Source organism: Cydia splendana, chromosome 10 (genome assembly GCF_910591565.1).
Source record: "Cydia splendana chromosome 10, ilCydSple1.2, whole genome shotgun sequence".
Lineage (NCBI taxonomy): Eukaryota > Metazoa > Arthropoda > Insecta > Lepidoptera > Tortricidae > Cydia > Cydia splendana.
The window spans coordinates 18,825,918-18,848,406 of record NC_085969.1 but is presented as its reverse complement, the minus strand read 5'-3'; the positions used below and the strand labels follow the sequence as shown (position 1 = coordinate 18,848,406).

General features: G+C 38.8%; 2 protein-coding genes across 2 annotated transcripts in view; one reads left to right on the top strand and one right to left on the bottom strand.

Annotated features, from left to right (window-relative positions):
- LOC134794461 (uncharacterized) overlaps nucleotides 1–7,841 on the bottom strand; it is a 49,361-nt gene extending 41,520 nt beyond the window's left edge. Inside the window, exon 1 of the mRNA XM_063766278.1 lies at nucleotides 7,621–7,841. The gene's annotated coding sequence lies outside the window, so the exon portion shown is untranslated. The remainder of the gene's footprint in view (nucleotides 1–7,620) is intronic.
- Nucleotides 7,842–8,345: 504 nt separating this feature from the next.
- Nucleotides 8,346–20,612, top strand: LOC134794412 (cell division cycle protein 20 homolog). Its single transcript, XM_063766223.1, has 11 exons — nucleotides 8,346–8,841; nucleotides 8,960–9,066; nucleotides 9,579–9,749; nucleotides 10,011–10,104; nucleotides 10,623–10,747; nucleotides 11,173–11,277; nucleotides 12,951–13,097; nucleotides 14,647–14,774; nucleotides 15,348–15,495; nucleotides 16,746–16,945; nucleotides 18,412–20,612. Exons 1-11 carry the CDS (start codon nucleotides 8,544–8,546, stop codon nucleotides 18,509–18,511), a joined length of 1,623 nt encoding a protein of 540 aa, XP_063622293.1. The 5' UTR covers nucleotides 8,346–8,543; the 3' UTR covers nucleotides 18,512–20,612.
- Nucleotides 20,613–22,489: the final 1,877 nt, after the last annotated feature.

The following is a 22,489-nucleotide window of genomic DNA, read 5'->3' as shown; positions in this document are numbered from 1 at the left end:
CAGACGGACAGTGGAGTCTTAGTAATAGGGTCCCCTTTTTAACCCTTTGGGTACGTTACACTAAAAACATTGAAATAATCAGATCAAGGATGTCATGGAAGAAGATGACTAACATTGGGAGTTAATGACAGCGAAATGTATGTCAGCACCGTTGCAAGTGGAAATTTGTAATCACTAATTGACCCTTTTCAAGACAGACGTGATAACACGACTTGCGTAATTAAATTAAAGGATGACAGAGTCGATCTAGATTGTTTGACGTCATAAGTTTGTAATTTTATATAATTCGTTGGAGACGTCAGTGGCGGCAGCCTGTGACGTTTTAAACTTCGTCCCTCCAATGTCACACTATCAGCAATCAAATCAAATTCAATACAAAAACATTTATCCCTGCTATTTTAGCGCTCTCTCTCTCTTTCTCTCTGTTGCATTCTAAGGGCCTGTGCACACCGGCTGCGTGTGCGTGACGTGCACGTTGTAGTATACAGATCCTTATGAGAGACGGCACACCGCTTGCGTGACGTGCGTGTGCGGCTCCAACATTTTAGCGCACGCGCACGTGCACGTCACGCACACGCAAGCCGGTGTGCACAGGCCTTAAAGATACCAAAATAACCACATTTAATTTCGATAAGTACCAACATTAGTATTAAGCCCGCACGAATATTTTCTAATTGCAGGAGAACTCATCCTTGACGTTACAATTCTAAACAAATAAAGTACCTCCCTAACAACTAATTATAATGACCTAAATATTTCTTTGCCCCAGGAGATCTGGCGTGCAGCCAATTTTTACGAACACAAACGTAAACAAACATAAACACGCATTATTGTAGACAAACAACACTTAATTCTGAAGTTTGATTACGTTTGATTTGGTTAGTTTGATAACCGTCGTATTTATAAAACCTAATTCCCTTTCGCTATCTTAGGAAATAAGGGCACCCAAATGCGTTGCATCTTTGTTTTTCGTGGGAAAACCCGGTATCGGGCGGGAGAATCATCAAGACAATCACGTATGCTGTATTTATTTTCTGGAGCCCCTGGACTCCAATAGCTATACATATACAGAAATATATTGCACTCCCTTATAGACCGCGGGCCAGGAGCAAATATCGTCAGTCATCGCCTCCCGCTTGATCTATACTTTGTATGATGATAGTATAGATGCTATCGTGAATTAAAAAAATAGTCAGCCGGTTGTATCGCGGTGGAAAGACCGTCAGTTGATCACATGAATATATAAGCGATTGGTCATGTAAATCTGTTCCTGCTCGCGGTCTATTAGGGAATGGACTCCAGGGTAAAAAGTATCATGCTATGTCTTTTTCCAGGTTATAAACTCAGGGGCGTCGCCAGAGGGAGGCAGCATTTTAACATTCATCGCCAGCGCGCAACCCGAACATGGGTCCTTCGAGCCGGATTATCTGATGAATGATGATCGTACCTCCACTGGTCTGCGGGCATTACATCTTTTATTAGTGTCACTCTGTTAGCCACAAATGGCTTCTAGCGGTTCGAGTTGCCTTGTAACACCCAAGAACTGTTTTTGAGTCAGTTCAGCCAAATACATATTTTATGTTTGTAACTAAATGTCAGTATGCCCCTCCCCCTCCCGTTGGCCATATCAACGGCCCTTGCCCTAACTTGGCAATATCTGCTTATGGAGTGTAGTGTTTAAGTCTAATAGGTTTTCGATTTAGGTCACAAGATGGCAGACCCTCCAAGCTCGGTGCCTATAACTACCAAAGATAGACCGAACGCTATTCAAACACCGTAAATATTACTAGAAATGTCAACAAATCATTATCTGTCTGTCACTATGTCACGGCCACTTTATCAGTCGCGATGACCGACTAGGCAAATGGTGCCGCCACCTGACCACTATAGGAGCGTAGGTATTTACCTAAACTGGTCAAGAACATGTCTGGCTACACGTGAAATACCTACTGATTCTGGAAAAAACGGAATGACTAATGAATAATGATTGTTTTATTCCATTTGTCTTTTATTTTAAATTAAAGTACATAGATGTGTAGATTTTTTTATTACAATTAGTTGATAAAGATAAAAAATAGTTTATTCAAGTAGGCATATTACAATGCGCTTATGAACGTCAAATAAAGCTACACCGGCTCCAACCCTACACCTCTGCCTCGAGAAGATAGTCATGATACTGCTCTGTGATATACTTATTCTATGAAAGATATTACATAGTACATGCTTTGCAGAAAAGCTTTTCTAACGAATAAGGGAGGCTACCGGCTACCGCGCACAAACATCAAAACACGAAGATCTTCTATCTCTGTCTCTAATGTATCTTTTTTTCTTCCCTTATTGGAGTGACAGAGACGAAGGTAATCGATTTTCGAAACACCGGTGTCCACTTCCCAGGTAGAACGATAATCAATCTTAGTGTGATTATATTACAGTTTTAATTTCAATGACAACGTTGGCTGTGCTCTGCCACTGAAATTGCAACTTTAACCTCATAAGTTTAGGATTCTGTATTGTTTGTCTCCATAAAATCTCCCCTTCAGTAGCGTTAGTCTAAAATAGGTACAATCTACATACACTAGCCTAATAAAATTAATTAGCCATTTTGAAAAATTAAATCTGTATGTAAATATCTAACTTTGATAACAATACCTACACCAACCTTCCCGGCCTACTACGGATAATGAAGTAGGTACACATAATGATTAGGTATTAATATAAATACAAATAATACAATTACAAAGTGGTACAATTAATCACTCAAGGAAATGCGTGTTAAAAATTGACACCTATTACTATAACTAATTGTTTATCATTTGTTTATAAACAACCCTAGTGGGGGTAAGCTATAATTTTGCATGTAATCAATATAATTTCTAGAAACTTATTCAGTTATGTTTATTTTATCATGGGAGATATGGTACAGTCAGAATATGCTAATCTGGCTAGTTGTTCAAAACAATTTAGGTACCTTTTGTAGACACTCTTGTTTTTTTTGATAATGATAACATAGTTGTAATCAGAAGCGGTATCGTGGTCGCATTTTTATCACCTGTCGTGCCATGCGTCACTTTCGCACTTACACATCTGTTAGAACGCGACAGGAACGGTGATAAATGATAAAGACCCGTCCATCTTAGCCATACAGATCATTTTGAATGTCACCTGCAGACAGCAGCAGAAGTTGCTAAGCGGGCGATGTGTTCAAAATTACCGACACGCTCTTATTCTCTTAACAATAAAGTCACGTCAAGATCATTTTGAACACCTCGCCCGCTAAGCAACTTCTGCTGTTGACTGTAGGTACTCCGTTAGATATATTAATAAAGTAAGGACGCTAAGCACGAAGAAATTCGTACCATGACTCGCCTGTTGCTATCTCTGTCGCAAGCGCATAATTATATTGCTGTCCCGCTCGCACAGTGTCATTGACCGCCGGCATCATGGATGAGACAGCAATATAACTACGCGAGTGCGATAGAGATAACAGCCGGGTCAAAGTATGAAATTCTACGTGGTTGGCGTCCTTTGTAGTCTGTATCTTTAGGTATTTAAATAAAAGTAAACAAAATCTACCCTCAAATGGCTCCTTAAGCCAGTTGAGGGTAGAAGAAAACATTACATGATGAAATAATGTAGGTTAAAGTCAGGTTGTTCAGTGACAGATCCAGGCGGTTTTGTATTTGGTTGGTTAACCAATAAATGTTATTACCCGAAAATGGAAAAAACTAAAGTTTGTTTACTTTTATTTAAATACCTAAAGATACAGACATATCTATAATAAGTTTTGCACTGAATTTAATATCCTTAATTTGCTGTTGTGTTATCTCCTTTTTTACTCCTTTATTTCCTCCATGTTATCTAAGAATCAGTTTTGTCCATTAACAAATAAAAGATGAAGATTATTTTAAAGCAAGTTTAAACTGAGTCAACCAGCCTCAAATAGTCGTCATTATCATTAGCAAAATGATTAAAGGAACTAATGAGATTTAGATTATCATTAATCATGCATAATATGATTATGTATTGTAACTTTGTATTCCTTCACTAACAATTAGTTTAAACTTTATCACAAGAGTTGTAAATAAGGTGCATTAGGGTAACTTCAAAAGCGGGGTAATTTTAAAAATGGCGAATATCACTTTCTACTGTAGCAACAGTAAGCAAGATGGCTTCATCAGGATTGCAGTAGCGTAAATGTTGCTGAAGTATAGCATTTTACGGTGGAATCACCTTTAGGTCCTTCGCAACAGGTGATCGATGCTGAGACAAGTTACGGCAGGATGACGATTCATATCACGGCTGAACAAGTAGCAAACGTTATTAGAAACATGACTAGAGGCAAATCCCCTGGCAGTGACTGTCTCAGTATCGAACATTTAAAATATGCCGGGATTCATTTGCAGAGAGTTTTGTCTATGTTCTATTCATTTTGTCTAAGCCATGCGTACTTACCAGATGAGCTAATGAATACCATTGTTGTACCCATAGTGAAAAACAAGACTGGAGACATCGCTGACAAAACCAACTATAGACCAATCTCTCTCGCAAATGTACTCGCCAAAGTATTGGATGGCATGCTCAACGCTCAACTTGACCAATACTTACAATTTCAGGACGGACAATTTGGATTTAGACCTGGCCTCTCGACTGAAACTGCCATTTTGAGCCTTAAGCATGCCATCCGGTATTACACTGAACGTAGCACTACCGTCTACGCATGTTTCCTGGACCTCTCTAAAGCCTTTGACTTAGTTTCCTACGACGTCTTATGGCAGAAGATGAGGGATAGGAACATACCCACGGAATTGACCAGCATATTTCAGTATTGGTACGCTAATCAGCGCAATTGTGTACGATGGGCTGGTGCACGTTCAGACTCGTACGGTTTAGAGTGTGGCGTAAGACAGGGAGGGTTGTCTTCGCCAAAGCTCTTTAACTTGTATGTGGACGGGCTTATATCGGAGCTCAGCAACACGCATGTGGGGTGTCACGTGGACGGTGTCTGTGTAAACAACATCAGCTACGCAGACGACATGGTGTTGTTGAGCCCATCGGTGAAGGCACTGAGAAGGCTCCTAAATATTTGCGAGGCCTATGCGAGCAGGCACGGATTACAATACAACGTAAAAAAAAGTGAATACATGATCTTTAAGGCCGCCGGTAAAAGACCGGAAATGCCGCCTCTTAATGTGCCAGTCATTACTCTCAACGGTGCACCATTGCATAGAGTCTATAGTTTCAAATATCTGGGACATTATCTAACCGACGACCTTAAAGATCATTTAGATATTGAAAGAGAACGCAGGGCACTGGCGGTGAGGAGTAACATGTTGGCCCGCAGGTTTGCTCGTTGCTCGGATCAAGTCAAGATAACGCTATTTAAAGCGTTCTGTCAGAGCTTCTATACGAGCAGCCTGTGGTTCAACTGCACTCAGAAGTCGCTCAGTGCCCTGAGAGTTCAATATAATAACGGCTTTAGGGCGTTGTTGAAGCTGCCTCGCTTCTGTAGCGCTTCTAAAATGTTTGCGGAGGCACGCACAGACGGGTTTCACGCCATCGTACGCAAAAGAACTGCCTCCCTAGTCAGTAGGATGCGGAGCAGCTCCAACGGCATCCTAAGGGTGTTTGTAGAGAAGCCTGATTCTCCCATGCTCGTACACATTAATAAGTTAATGATCATGGATAATAGTTAACTGTGTAAATTTTATTTTAATATTTGATTTTATTTTTGTGAATTTTAATTTAATTGATTTTATTTATTGTGAATTTTAATTTAATTGATTTTATGTATTGTGCATTTACATTTTAATTTTATTTATTTAGTTTTTTAAATATTAACAATAGATTTTAAGTCACTATGTACCTAACCCATTATGGATCCTAGTTATCTAAATAAATAAATAAATTATTATTATTATAGATGTGGTATAGTAAGTGCCTCTGGTTTTATAGATATCTACCATTTTCAACATTGTCCCACTTTTAAAATTAGCCTAGTGCATCTTAAATATTGGGTAAAATCTATGGATTTCATAAATTCATGAAACCATGGATTCCTTAGGCACCTGGTGAAATAATATAGGTACTAGTATGTTAGGGAATGCTCTCGGGACTGGTTTTGTATGGTGAGAACCAGTACTGGGAGCACACCTTAAATCTGTGTACCAAGTAGGCAGTGATTAAGTGTGACAGTATCACTATTAATGCCACTTCCACAGTATGTTACTGCTATACTTAAATTAAATTTGTTTCGGTATGCGAAGACTTGTGAGATACAACCAAAAATTTACCGAAAAGGTTAACATGGCAAGTCAATGAGACATCAAATGTTTGGGTAGCAGTTTGAGTTTTTTAAACTCTAATATTTGACAATGCCTAATGAGCGAGTCAAGTATAGGGTTGCCAACCGTACTATATTATATAGTATTCTACTATATTTTTGGTCTCTGTACTATATATTTTTGGAAAAAATATATAGGTAGTATGCTAAAATACTATATTTCCGATTAAACATATATTACACTCATGTTTAGTATTTTATCTAAAAGTACTAAATTTTTTTGAAATGTACTATATTTTTGATGCCTTATTCTGGAAAATACTATATTCCACCAAAAAAAAGTTGGCAACCCTAGTCAAGTATGATGTTTCACAAGACTAGTCCAGGGGCCCGTTTCTCAAAAGCTTGTAACTTGTAATACAAGTGGAAGTCCCTGTCTAGCAAAAGCTGTTAAAAAAGTGACATCTGCTTGTATCACAAAGCTTTTGAGAAACGGGCCCCTGATCTTCTTGTTCCTGAACCTTCCCTACCAGTTCACTAGCATAATGTATAATACAGATATGATTGGAATTGACACTATATAACCATAATATGGCCATAACTAAAACTTGAAACAGCAACTGTTGCCTTAAACTGATATACTACTACTTGTGACTCATATTTCCTATTGTTGGGATCCAAAAGGGGTTTTATCTCTATTTAGTATCAGTACTTGATTTAACTTATTTATTTTCTGTTATAAACAAAGAAAAATTGTTAAATGTTGTTTCCTTTGTTTACTATACATGTGTTAAACAGTGTATTTAACATATATAAAATTTAGGGGTAAAAATATAGTGTTTTCAGGATTTGCAGAAGCTAATAAGTACCTAGTTCACTAGTTGTTATAGATCCAACTATTTTCATGAACGTATTTTATTTAAAATAAATTGCCATATAAGTTGTAAGAATAAATGTAAATCTAATAGATTGTAATATCCTGAAATTCCTTTGTTACAACAAATATATACTGGCATAACAATTTTCTAAGTTGTTATCATGTAACAGTAATGATATCTTCATAAAGAACTTCCTATTTCATTCACGTTTTATCACGACTCGAATAAATAATTGCGATGTACAAATTATCAGAGCAATACTGCATAGGGGTGAAAACACAGCGAAACTACACTCCAGCTACACTCTGAAATGCATGTTTTTACATACGAATGTTTTCGAGTCATGAGCTTACATAAATAGGAAATTACTTAACGAATACTTATTTCATTATGTGATTAGTTTAGTGGTAAGTCCTTGTTGTAACCGTTCACAAAGTTTCAAATAAACAACAAAAAACTCACCCCGCGATGGCAACCGCAATCCAGTACTTGTTTATTTAGCTTGCAAATACATCACAACAAACGTTCCTGTAATCATGTAATGATAGAACTAAATTCAGCACTAAAAAAACTAAATAACCCAAACAAACAAGTGTATTATTCGATACATTCGTGGGTAATGCACATTTGTATTGTATTTTCTATGCATCTTTTTCTTTTTCTAATGCACTTTTCTGTTTTCTACGCAATTTGTCAACGAAGCCTATTGATTCTATTGGTCAACAAACAAAAAGTCTGATTTGTGATTGGTTCTAATTCAGTTTTAAATTCTTAAAATCTTGTATGGAATATGGCCATGCCTTGTTTGAATGGTAGTTATTTTGCCATATATAAATTTCATTTTATACTACTCTTTGAATTTCATTGACTTGTGGCCTATTTTATAAAGCTACAAGTTACAATTTACAAGCGGAAGTCTCTTTCTAACCCTATGTATTAGAGCGAGACTTCCGCTTGTAAATTGTAACTTGTAGCTTTATAAAATAGGCCATTGATGTCGCGTTATCAATACTTGAAAATCATACAAAATTGTATTAGTTTATTACTTTTTTATGTATATGTGCGCAATTTTCTACAAGATCTTAATAAAAAAAAGTAAATGCAACTGAAAAAAGAAACGGTCTCCCTTATTTTATTTGCGGTTGGCAACATCTAGTAAATGTCATGTTCGACAGCTGCGCTGAAATGATTTTAAATTTTAACGGAACTCTGTTTCGTTAAATTCTAGTGTACTTTCAGAAGTGCATATTTTACACAAATATTTTTATGCGTTAAGCGTTCTAATGCTAATCGCATTATATAGTGTTAGTGTTGTTACTAGTTAACTTCTTGAATAAGTACTTGAGGCCGATTGCTACCGCCCGTGCTGTTGCGTGAATACAGCGATGGCACAGTTCAACTATCTCAATGAATTGAATAGTTTAGCTACTACTATGGACGGACCTATAACTCGAGGGCCACCTCAGCGATGGGCCAAGAAAAGCAATAACGAGAACATAAATCCATCGTTGAGTGCTTCTTTTAAGAACTCTTCCAACGTTAATATAAGTTCGTGTAACCAGTCTATGCAGAAGTTGTCGTTATCGGCCAATCAGAGCGTTAACAGCGTGCACTCGGGCAAGACCCCGACCCGTTCTGAAAACAAAAAAGGGAAGAAGACTCCTTCTAAGAACAAGTCGCCAGGTAATTTGTCCAAACATGTATGAATGAACCTGACAGTCTTATAAAAAAATATGTATGAACCATAGAACATTTCTGAACTATTTGCACCTAACTAATGCAGAATATTTTTTGTTTCCAGGGCGCTCCACCACTCCAACTCCAAATAAGGCATCTAAAACACCAAACAAGGCTGACAGATTCATCCCCTCGAGAAGTAACTCCAATTATGACTTGTGTCATTACATGGTAAGTTTATTCTGATATTTGCCATCTTCTTACTCTTTCTAGCCCTTTCAGATAATAAACATTCTTTGTTATATACACACATACATCAGAGTCGTTGGAACTTTTACTTCCTTAGGTATTACTTATTACACAGAACTCGCAGAAGCACAGAACGAACTGCCTTGCCTTGAGCGAGACACGTCTCCACCAACCGATGATCATACCCTCAAGGGTCTAGCCTGTCTTGCAATGTAAATCCGAAGAACAGTCCAAGTTGTTTTTGTTACTTTCCTACCTAGTTATGGCAATCCAGTCAAATTAGATTGAACTGTCGCCTGCGGTATTTCTGGACCGATACAACCTTCAAGAAGCATACTCCCATCTTATAGGCCGGCAACGCACTTACAACCCTTCTGGTGTTGCGGGCGGCGTTAATCGCTTACCATCAGGTGAAAAAAAAAGATTACAGAGACCTTATTCTAAATATTTAGTCTTGCGTTGGTACACCATATACAATAATTATATATTTTCAGATGAGCCGTGAAGATGACAAAGGTGAGGAGGTGGTAGCCCAGAAAGTGGCCGGTGAGGCCATAGGGCGAGCCCTCACTGACATGGAGCCCGGCCGCCTTCTGCAGTACACTTGCAAGGCACCAGCGGCGCCCGAGGGCTACCAGAACAGACTGCGGGTGGTCTACTCACAGGTTGATGTTGGAATGTTTTTTGGTTTGAATCAGCAAAGTTGAATTTGAATATGATCTAATTAAATCCTTACTTTACAAAACCTTTGAAGAGAAGCACTCAGTTTCATTATTAACCTTTTGAGAGAATCTGTTTTACCAATATTCAGATATCCTTCATAAGGCAAGTCCACACACAACAAGCCGCCTTGCAAAGACATTGCCACGTGAAGTGGCTCGGTTTGTGTAGATCCTAATCTTGGACTAAACTTCCATCTATCGTAGGCCAAGGTGCCATCATCGGTGAAGAACACTACGAGGTACATCCCCCAAGCCCCGGACAGAATTCTGGACGCTCCTGAAATTCTCGACGACTACTGTAAGTAATTTGATATTTTTTTGAAAATGGTTGATTGCGGCAAAGCCAAAAGGAATGTTTAAATGTCTTGTGATCATTTATGATATAAAGGAAAAGCTAGAATTCTCTTGATGCAATAAGGAACCATGAAGTAAATTGCCTTACCACTGGAAACGACGCCGTATCTTTTCCAGCCGGCCAGCCGTTTCAATACGGCTTGTGAAAAGGCTAGAGAGCGGAAGGTCATTCTAGTTTCTAGCAACAGGTAGAAGTATACAGGAGCAAATACCTAGGTGCCGTGCTCACTTAAAAAGGCAGTTAGCAACCTAGTAACATTGCTAGGCTTCATGGAAGAGCTGGGGTGGTTTAGAGTAGTGCTACCTCAAAATAGCCACAATGGTGGTCGATTTGCGGAAAATGCCCAGAAGCACTAACTAACTCTAACGGCAGTCAAAGCAGCCATAAAAGCCAAGTCTTCTACTACAAGTCTCACTATAATTTTAACGTCAGTTGATTTTATACAATATTTTGTCCCACAGATCTAAACCTAGTTGACTGGAGCGCGTCCAACATCCTGGCCGTGGCGCTCGGCAACTCCGTGTACCTGTGGAACGCCGGCACCGGCCAGATCGAGCAGCTTATGGCCCTGGAGGCTTCCGAGACGGTACATCTAACTTTTTGCCATTAGCCTGGTCCACACAGAGCGAGCATACGCGCGAGGCACGTCTACACTGGCCGATTTGTGCGCGAGGAAATTGCCTCGCGCGTATGCTCGCTCTGTGTTTCCACACAGGATAGCACAGGATATAACACTTCAATGTTCGCACGCACTCCGCGCCGACCACTCCACTGCAGGCTGCGGCCGGCGCCGCACTGCTGCGCACGCTATGTACACGGCCCACGTTGCTATACAACAATTCGTGGGCTTGCCCACGGTTTGTATTAAAACGTGGGCCGTGGATGTAGCGTGCGCAGCAGTGGGGCGCCGGCCATGGTCGGTTCACCTCTTATTTATTACATAAAGTTATGTATACTCTTCTTATTGCATGCAATATAAGCAATGAAGCAAAATATGTTTTATAATTTTAGGTGTGCTCCGTACAATGGGTGCAGGGCGGAGGTTCACACCTAGCCGTTGGAACGTCCGCGGCCACCGTCGAGCTGTGGGACTGCGAGAAGATCAAACGACTTAGGGTAACATCTCAACCTCATCCTATAATATTCCATAAGACAATTAATAAATAAATAATAAATATTAGAGGACATCCTACACAGATCAACCTAGCCCCAAACTAAGCAAACTTGCACTATGGATGCTAGACGTGATAGATGAGTACTTATATAGGTAAATACATACTTATATCAAAGACATATGTAACTTCGTATAAGACGAATAAAGTCTAAGGAAAAAACGTGCCTCGGAATTCAAGTAAAAGTCATTCTCGAATAGATGCCGCACACACCTTTAGCCTATCCTCGGCTAGATGGCGTGACGTCACCATTTCATATTTAACAATTTTAACACATAGATATCAGTGAATGAACATGGATCAAAATGATATAAAAATAATAAAATCATTTATCCATATATATACATTTTTTGATAACTTTATACGTTTTCATTTTGAGTTTTAGTCGTGTGTCGATAGATGGCAGTAAATTTACAGTGACTACAAAATTTACAATGACAGGACCCCTCTATACTATCTATTCTTTTTGCTTATATACATAGAAACCACCCATGACTCAGGATCAAATATTTGTGTTCATCACACAAATAAATGCCATTACCGGGATTCGAACCCAGGCCCAGGCCTTCACAGGCTGGGTTACTACTGCCTACTAGGTCAGACTGGTCGTCTAACAATGTGTAAACAAAGCACTAAGTATCACATGGACACTGAGAGGGTATAGCACGTATTCTTAAAAATAGTTCTTAAAGCTATAGTTCGTTTTTATTAGCATTAGAAAGAACTTGAAAGAAGGTAAGTGATCTTGACATGTCTTTTAATTGAGACACGCTTTTTAAAAATAAGTAACTATTACTTATGAGAGCAGAAGAATATAAAGAACATATTTGCCGTAACTTATTTTTAAAATGTGTTTTTCAATTAAAAGTCACATCAAGATTGTTTACCTTATTTCTAATGCTAAAAAAACGAACTATAGTAGCTTATGGGCCGTAGTCGAAACATTCGAAGTAAATAATAGATGGGAATGAGACAGAGACTTAGTTTACATGTCATTCGGATACATTATTCACTTTTCGATTGTTGTTAATATTATTTGTTACACTTATTGTTGATTTGGGCTTGTGCACAAATCACGCGAGGTTCGATAGGGGGAGGGGGGTCACGAAAAAATCACGATAGATCACGTTGGGGGAGGGGGGTATAAGGAAACCTCACGTGTATTTTTCTACAGTGAACGAAACTAAGAAAAAAAAAAACCTACCACATAAGTATATACTATTTCTCGGTTCCGTTAAACACAAATCTTCACTCTGCATTTCAAAATAGCGAGTCTATTTAACGAAAATAGAAGATTAACGAATATTTTCTAATTACTATACTATTTATATGTTAAAATTAGTCCAAACAAAAAATTGCAAAAAAATAAACGTGAGGTTGTGTCGGGGCAGGGGGGGTAGCCAAAAACCTCACCAAATATCACCAAGGGCGAGGGGGGGTCAAAAAGTAGCCGAAAATACCTCGCGTGATTTGTGCACAACCCCTTTGTCAGAACGAGGCAAATACAGCGATTACTGGCCGTCTATGAAATGCTATACATTCGCGTGTTCCATGCAATAACTACCAAAATCGGCCAAATCCAAATACATGTAATATTGTATGTTTATCTATTTCTAGATAATGGACGGGCACACAGGCCGGGTCGGGTCTCTCGCCTGGAACACATACGTGGTGTCGAGCGGGGCCCGCGACGGAACCATCATACACCACGACGTGCGGCAGCGCGACCATGCTGTCGCCACATTATCTGCACACACGCAAGAGGTACGTTATTTATCTATTTCTACAAAATTTGGAACACATAAGTAGTATCGTGGGGTCCCGCGACGGAACCATCATACACCACGACGTGCGGCAGTGGACAATGCTGTCGCCACATTATCTGCACACACGCAAGAGGTATGTTATTTATCTACTTCTACAAAATCTGGAACACATACGTGGTGTCGAGCGGGGCCCGCGACGGAACCATCATACACCACGACGTGCGGCAGCGCGACCATGCCGTCGCCACATTATCAGCGCACACACAAGAGGTTTGGCAGTTTACGTCTATTACCTTCGCCTTAAGATGGGGCGTCTTTGTTAACATGGTAAGGCAGAAAATCAAATAAAATTAATATAAAAAGTTTGCCACTAAAAATTAACAAAGTAAGGATAACCGGATAGGTTGCACTAACTGTGGTCACGGAAGACACACACATCACCGCTAGTTTTGTCGTCCGTGACCACAGCTAGTGCAAGCTGGCTAAAACGTCGGAAAAATGGTAAAATAATTAAATTTTAATCGCTTTAGACCCGTTAGTAACATTAATTATGTGTACAAAACGCGAGAGTTTAAAGTAAACGCGGATTGGACCGCGCGATCTCGCCAACTATTACATAAACCCTAGAGATTTCCAATAGTGGCATGCATGTAAAAATTGTATTAAAATTTAAAGTGAATAAATAAACTAAAAAAAAAAAGTGTAGTCTTGTATACTATTGAGATTGAGATGGCCACCTTATTGGATAGGATGGAACGCATAAGCGGAGAACTAGGGCTCTCTATAAATAGATCCAAGACGAAGATAATAGTCGTAAATCGCACAGGCAAGCTTAAGCTTGAGCTCACCGGAACACTTGACTTGGAGGTAGTTGACAACTTCACATACCTGGGCTCAAGCATTAGTAATAATGGCTCTTGCGAAGCTGAGGTGCGACGTCGAATCGGGATGGCAAAAGGAGCTATGGCGCAGCTACAAAAGATATGGAAGGACAGGAGCATCACCCTGAAAACCAAGACCAACCTTGTGCGCACTTTGGTGTTGTCCATATTCTTATATGGCGCAGAGACGTGGACCTTAAAGAAAGCCGACCGTGACCGCATTGATGCTTTTGAGATGTGGTGCTGGCGCAGGATGCTGGGGATTCCCTGGACAGCACATCGCACCAACGTATCGATTCTTCAGGAGCTCAAGATCCAGACGAGGCTTTCTACCACCTGCCTGCGAAGGATTCTGGAGTACTTCGGACACATAGCCAGGAAAAGCAGCGATAATCTCGAAAAATTAGTGGTCACTGGCAAAGTGGAAGGAAACAGACCTAGGTGCAGAAGCCCGATACATTGGACTGACCAGGTTCGCACCACCCTTGACACCACCGTACACGACGCTCTTCACGAGGCAGCAGATAGAAGTGTGTGGCGCCGAGTGGTCCACACAAAACTATTTCGACGAGATGGTCACGACCCTCAGCATTGAGGAAACCGACGCGAGGAGGAGGTATACTATTGCAAAGGTATAAGATTCATTGTAATTGTATTCTTTTACAGATTTGCGGACTCAAATGGTCCCCGGACGGTCGCTACCTGGCGTCGGGCGGCAACGACAACCTGCTTAACATCTGGCCCATCGCCCAAGGGCAGCGGTACTCGCAGACACAGTACTTGTACTCGTTCAAGTAAGTACTAATTCAGTTTACGAATCGCACGCTAGATGGCTCTGTTCCGTGAAGTGAAAAAGCTGAATCGCGCTATTAAGATTTTTCTTGCGATGATGTTGTCCGACTCGAGGGATTTTTGTTTAATTTACAAATCGATCGGCAGGTGGCGCTGTTCCGTGTTGTAAAAATCCTGAATCACGCTATTAAGATTTTTTTTGAGATAATGAACCCCGGGCTCGAGGAATTTTTGTTTAGTTTACAAATCAATCGGCAGGTAGCGCTGTTCCGTGTTGTACAAAATCCTGAATCGCGCTATTAAGATTTTTCCTGCGATGGTGTCTACCGCATCGAGGAATTTTTGTTTAGTTTACACATCGAACTGTAGATGGCGCTGTTCCATGAATTAAAAATCCTGCATCGCGCTATTAAGATTTTTCTTGGGGTAATGAACCCTAACTCGATTTGTTTAGTTTAGTTTGCACATTAAACGGTAGGTGGCGCTGTTCAATGAAAGACTTTTTTATTGTTGCAAGTTTTATTACAAATCGCGATATGTCCGTTCAGCTGAATAAGTATGAAATTCGTGTACAGCCAACACCTGGCGGCCGTGAAGGGCCTCGCGTGGTGTCCCTGGGCCGGCGGCGTCCTGGCGTCCGGCGGCGGCACGGCGGACCGCACCATCCGCATCTGGAACGTCAACACCGGCGCCAACCTCAACACCGTCGACACCAAGTCGCAGGTCGGTATTCTGTACATCCTGTTGTGAAGTCTCCTCCATCCTGGTTGATAATGGAATGCTAATAAATAGGGATGTACCGACTAGTCGCCGACTAGTCGGGAAAGCCGACTATCCGGCCACATTTGTAGTCGGCGATTAGTCGGCGACTAGTCGGCAAAAATGGCCGATTAGTCGGCACTTTATTAGTGAAAGAAAAACAGAAAAAAAAAGAAATCAACAGTCAATATTTACCATATGTTTTATGTTTATTTTACTAAAATACCTATTTAGGGGTGCATACGAAAACTTTTGTTCATATAATTGACCGTTTGATCGTTATCGTATGTTGGTGGGCTGGTGTTTTCCTCTACAGGTCGATCTCAACTGATTCTCGTGTAATTTCATGTGCAAGTTCTATAGTTATTTTTTTTTATTATTATTCAGTTTTTGTTTTTTTTTTTAATGGTGGAGCCATGAGGAACTATTAATGCAATTTAGAGACTTTAGTCAGGGCACGTTGCTCGTAAAGATGCTGACCACAGGGGATAGGTTCTTAACTGGCGACTAGTACGGGAAATAGAGCCTTGGAAATACCTCCTACAAGCTGTACTGACGGTCTGCTCAGGATCGCAAAATAAAAGAACTAAAGACAGAAATTAAACGAGGATTCTTGTGATAGGTTTTTGAACCTGTAGAGAACACCTGTTAGCCAAGCTAAATTATGATGAGTAGCGCATCCAAAGGAGCAAAACTATTGTTTTTCACCTGAACTTATTCAAAACTAATGATCTGGCCGACTAGCCGACTAATCGGCCATTCGAGCGCCGATTAGTCGGCTAGTCGGCCAAATCAATAGTCGGTACATCACTACTAATAAACTGTTGCCCAACGCTATACTGCCTTGCTCATGCATAACAACCGTAACAGCAATTGAATTTTAAATTTCGGAATTTATTGCAATAAAAGCGGCCTGGTTTAAGTGGGGCTGGAAGCAGGTCATGTCTGCCGCATGGGCAAAGTCACCATAAAGTAAGTGCCTGAGGGTAGATTTTGTTTACTTTTATTGAAATACCTCAAGATACAGACTATAGTGCTGAGCACAGGCCGCCCCGCCCTCCTCTCCAACTCATCCCTGTTTTAAGCTACATTCTTAAAAAGGAGGAGGTTATCCCTCCATCGCCAACGAGGCCTGCCGGATCCCCGTTGAGACTAATAACTTTGGATAATGATTATTCAAAATGAATCAGTAACACGTGATTTTATCCCAAAAGGTCTGCTCCATCGTGTGGAGCACGCACTACAAGGAGCTGATCTCCGGGCACGGCTACGCGCAGAACCAGCTCGTCATCTGGAAGTACCCGCTCATGTCGCGAGTGGCCGAGCTGACCGGCCACATGGCCCGAGTGTTACATCTGGCGTTGTCGCCGGACGGTACGACCGTGCTGTCTGCCAGTGCCGATGAGACACTGCGGTAAGTCGACATGACATTTTTACAGCATGTGATGGGTCCACTGGTAATTACTGGGAATTTTTTTCCCACCTTTTAAAGCCTGACAACAGTTTATTTAACCCTGAGATAGTGTCGCTGCAAACAGCTTACGTATGGCAATAATGTGCGTACGTCATGTATAGTCGGGGTAGTGGGCATTGGCTTCATGTTGATACTCGTATAATGTCAGAAACATTGCTTACAGAGAATTCGGTTCTTTCAATTTACCTATTCGTCAAAATCTGATTCTAAATATTCAATATTAATATATTCTTCGTTTTCTGACTCTGACGAAGTCTGATTTTCATCAGATGTTGTGATGTTGTGTCGCTTTCAGGACCACCAACCTCGATTATAAAACGTTCAGTCTCCAATTCGATCATAGGATTTTTATCGTCGATCTACAACCTTAAATGAAATATTAAAGTTTAAACCAAACAACAAACCAGTTCAATAAAACCGCACCATAAAATGTCAATACCGGTCATGTCAACCAACTTCAAAACATTGTTTATTGGAATGCTATGTAATCCTTCGTCTTTTTTAAGCTGTAAGTATTTGATTGCATTCACTACAATTTTTTCGCATCTGGTAAATTTTTTTGGCATTTTTGTAATAAAACCGTTTATATTTGAATATATTCGTAGATATTTTCCGTTTGTTTACATCGGTGACATTCGATGACATCCAACGTTCGTTGTCAAAGAGTACTTGTTGCCAGTAAAAGAAATTAGTACCATTGAAAATCCGCAAAATGGCGAGGGTCAAATAAACTGTTGTCAGGCTTTACCTGTGGTAACTACTGGGAAAAAAATCCCAGTAGTTACCCTCAAACCAAGTTGGTGGTAACTACTGGGAATTATTTTTCCCAGAAGTTACCACTGGTAACAAGTTGGTGGTAACTAGTGGGAATAACTTATCCAGACGTCCATTGCTGCTAAATTTGATCTAAACGCTAAGGTACCGTAAATATGCCCGAAGTCTTTTGGCAACTTAATCCTGAGAAAGTAAGTATAAGCTCTGGTTTTATATCTCAGACACTGTAATGACTGCTCTATTGTCTTAATTTATCAGAACGATTTGTCATTTTAGTACAACATTGATAATAAAGCAGTATAATTGGCTAATGGACCTATCATTTTAGGATCTATCTAAGATATAAAAACATCACATACATCATACAGAATACAGAATACAGACTTTATTGGTAAATATAAACATAGTTACATTTTACACTTTCAAGAAACATTCAAGAAACTTATTGATACAAGCTGAGGTTCTTACCCAAAACCTACAGTATAAAATCCCACTTCTAGGTCACCATCACTCGTTTCACTGCCAATAATAAAGCTCTTGTTACACCAATAATTTATTTACCTTTTTACTTCATCCTCAACTCAACGGCAATATTTCATTACTCTATCCTCAACGGCAATATTTCATTTCAGTCTGTGGAAGTGCTTCATGTTAGACCCCGCGAAGAAGAAGGAGCCCACGGAATCGAAGGCAGCCAAGTCATTGCTGAACATGAACTCTTTAATCAGATAACTGGTAATACACTTCAACTCTGCACTATAGTTCGTTTTTTTAGCATTAGAAATAAGGTAAACAATCTTGATGTGTCTTTTAATTGAAAAACACATTTTAAGAATAAGTTACGGCAAATATGTAACAATTATGAATCTAATACGATCTTTTATATTCTTCTGCTTTCATAAGTAATAGTTACTGATTTTTAAAAAGCGTTTTTCAATTAAAAGACATGTCAAGATCGCTTACCTTCTTTCAAGTTCTTTATAATGCTAAAAAAAACGAACTATAGAATTAGTTGTGTTGTAGGTCTATTTTAGACTTGCAATTTTATTGTGATTTTAGAGTCTGGCTAATATAATAAATATCGTGTCATAGAAGTTGGAAGTTTAATGGTGGTTGTCAAAAAGCCTTAGCCTCCTAAGGCTCAAGGTTCTACTTATTCAGTTCGATGAATTTTAACACGTTCATCGCCACTAAGTGCTACGGGTAACGCTCGTAGCTCGTAGTGCGTAGCCACGTCTTCGCCGTATGGAGCGCGTAGTCGCTACGAACAGTGTACCCGACAGTCTGGTTGTTGGCGCTGAATGTGTATCATATTTAATTGGAACAGTTACATTTGTTTTGTTTCGTTCAAAAACAATACAAAATCGACTGTATTCCCTACACTATAGATTCAAATTTCAGCGGCAAATTTTGGATTTTTCAATTGCATGGCTGGGTCTTAGGAGGTTGTTATATTTACCGTTCCAGTGAATTGGAGCATCGATATGTACTTCATTTTTTAGGGTTCCGTACCTCAAAAGGAAAAAACGGAACCCTTATAGGATCACTCGTGCGTCTGTCTGTCTGACCGACCATTCCCCGCCCTTTATCTCTAAAACTACTGGCTCTAAAATTTTGAAAAAAATACACAAAATAGTACTTTATCTATAGATGACAGGAAAACCTATTAGAAATGTGCAGTCAAGCGTGAGTCGGACTTAATATGTACGGAACCCTTGGAACGCGAGTCCGACTCGCACTTGACCGGTTTTTTTTATTCATTAGAAAGAAGGTAAGCGATTTTGACGTGTCCATTTATTGAAAAAACACTTGAAAAATAAGTCACGGCAAATATGCAACAATCATACGTATACGATCATTTACATTATTTTGCTTCCATAAGTAGTAGGTTAATTCGTTAATTACTGGCCACTGTTTAGTAACTGGCCACCCTAAACTAAAAATGAATTCTATTCACCTATAAACAGAATTCATTTTAGTATAATCTGGCTAGTTATTGAAGGGTGGCCAGTTACTGAAACCTTATACTAAAATGAATTCTGTTTATAGGTGAATAGCATCCATTTTTAGTTTAGGGTGGCCAGTTATTAGCCGGTGGCCAGTAATTGACGATTTACCCTAGTTTACAAATTCTTAAATGAGATTTTCAATAAAAAAGACACGTCGAGATTGTTTACCTCTTTTCTTATGCTAAAAAAACGAAGTATAGTTGGCATTTGAAACTGTAGTAGATGGATAAATTATGAATTATCATAATGCTCAATGACTGATCATGTTTGCCATATTCTCTCTAAGCGTGCCGAGCATGTACTGTATGTATATTTAAACATTATGACTGACAATTGTGATCTTACAATTTAGTGGAAAACTATAGTTGTTGAAGTAGGAATAATATGTATAGGTACTTATATTTAAATATCATGTTTTGTTATTTCTCGACTTCTAATCACTGTGGTTGTCTTCTTTTACCTAGCGTATCCCGAATTTAGCTTGTAATTTCGTATAATTTTACTTCGGCAGTGTTTTATATTGACTTCCGTTACACGCAAGATGCTTTTTAACACCTTTTTATGACAAAAATATAGAAGTTGAGGTCGTTAAATGTAAAGCAAAATCTTCTTTCTCGGTTCTTTTACTGTATTTCTCTCCTCTTCTATAATTTCAATTGTTTTTTCAAGTTAATGACACTTTTAGTGACCTCAGCTTGAGTTATTTTTTGAGCTTTGTAATATTTTGCGGGTACTGTTTATTATGTAATGAATTTATGAATTGATGTTGACTATGTCATGAATGTGTGATTTGTTTTACGAAATAAAGTATTTTCTTATCAGAATCTTAGTTTCATTTATATCTGTAGTTATCTCATTGATAAGATGTGTAAGTCTCTGAATTCGGTAAGCGTGACCACTAGGGTCATTTCCGCAAAATAGATGTTGAAAAAAAGACGCTCCCATGAGCCGAGGCAAAATGCCGGTATAGCGCGAGGAATATGTCGAAAAAAAGACAAGAAAATTTGTAGTAAAAACTTTTATTATTCTTATTGTTCTACTTATTAATATTTTGTTTACTTGTAAATACATATTGCAACAAAGGAATGTAAAAAGAAAAGAGTGCTATATAAAGGCTCCATGTGATGTTGTTTCCTAAAATGTAAAAATAAGGTGGAAGCATGTTAGTGACTAGAACTAAGAATATTTTCCAAGAGTATAATTTAAACGAGCACTGTTAAATGCAAAAAAGGAACTGCTGCGAAGCTTAACTAATCTAAAATAAAACTAAAAACTCACTAACTTTAGATCCGTTGTACTTATATAAATCACCTAACCATTGCTACATAACTTTCAAATGGTGTGAATGTTAGTAAAATTTATAATATTTAGCTAAACGAGTTTTAACACTATTTGGTGTTTAACATCAAAAAGTTATGTAACAAATAACAACTCCAGTGGATACGCTGTAATGTGCTACATCTAACCTCCTAAATCCCGATGTCCTTTTAAAAGGATAAATTCAAATCGAATTTTGAACTTTAATCGAATAAAATAAGTTTTCAAATTCAAAACTGCAAATATGAGTCAGGGACTTAGAAGGCTATATCCCATGTATTGTCACCAATGCAACCACATACTTTGCAACATTGGATGCTACAACGAAGTGTTAAAGTCAGACCAAGATAAGTCTGCAACGATTTTGATAGCCCACGCAGTGCAAGTGTTATTTTAAACGCCAAACTTCTATGAAATTATGACATAAATAAACACTTGCACTGCGTGAGCTATCAAATAAGTTGCAGACTTACCTCGGTCTCTATCAACTTATCACTACGTTTTGCTAAGCCCCACTTTTAAGTACCAAAAACTCGTTTCAACGCCTACACAAACCTCACACCCAAAAACATTCATAAAAATCTTATTCAATACAATAAACATGCACTCAACAACTTAACCTACAGAGAACACATTTTCTAGTACAAAAACTACACTAAAATAACTGCCACAAGTGTTCTTAACAATTTCAAGTCTTAAAACATCGTTACTAAGCTCTGAATTTATTATCAAGTTCATTAAGTATACAGTCTTAAGCTACCGATGTATATTTAATTGTAAAACTATTAACTTGGCTCAAAATAGAAAAGCGTATACTTTTGATATTCGAATAAAAATAAAGACTTGGCTTAGGACTCGCATCCAGACCATAATTGTAAAAAAAATTGATATTCGAATCATCCGTCCAATAGTAAAGTATCTGTAGTAATATGCCATTGGCAGAATGGTGGCCGGGTGTTTTTTTTTTTTAAGTATACGCTTTATATAAGGTGTGTTTAAAATAAAATTGATGAATTTGTTAATTAAATAATCGATATACAATGTAAAATTGATACCTTTAAAATAACTACGTGGTTCAATCAAAATTAATCGTACTACATTTTGACACCATCATTATCACTACACTTGGCGTTAAACTAAATGGCGAGTCAGGTCATAATGCCATTTCTTTCACTCTTGGTTGGTCTTAACAAGGGTAAAGGAGATAACATTATGATCTCAGTTGCCTGATGGTATTGCAAGTATAATAATCATACAGTCAGGACAACTAAACTTAATAAAAACAATACTGATCATTTCGTAACTTATCATTTAGAATTCGATTATCAAAGATTCTCTATCATTTCAGATCTTAGAATCAACTATATGTGACGTCCCACGGCAA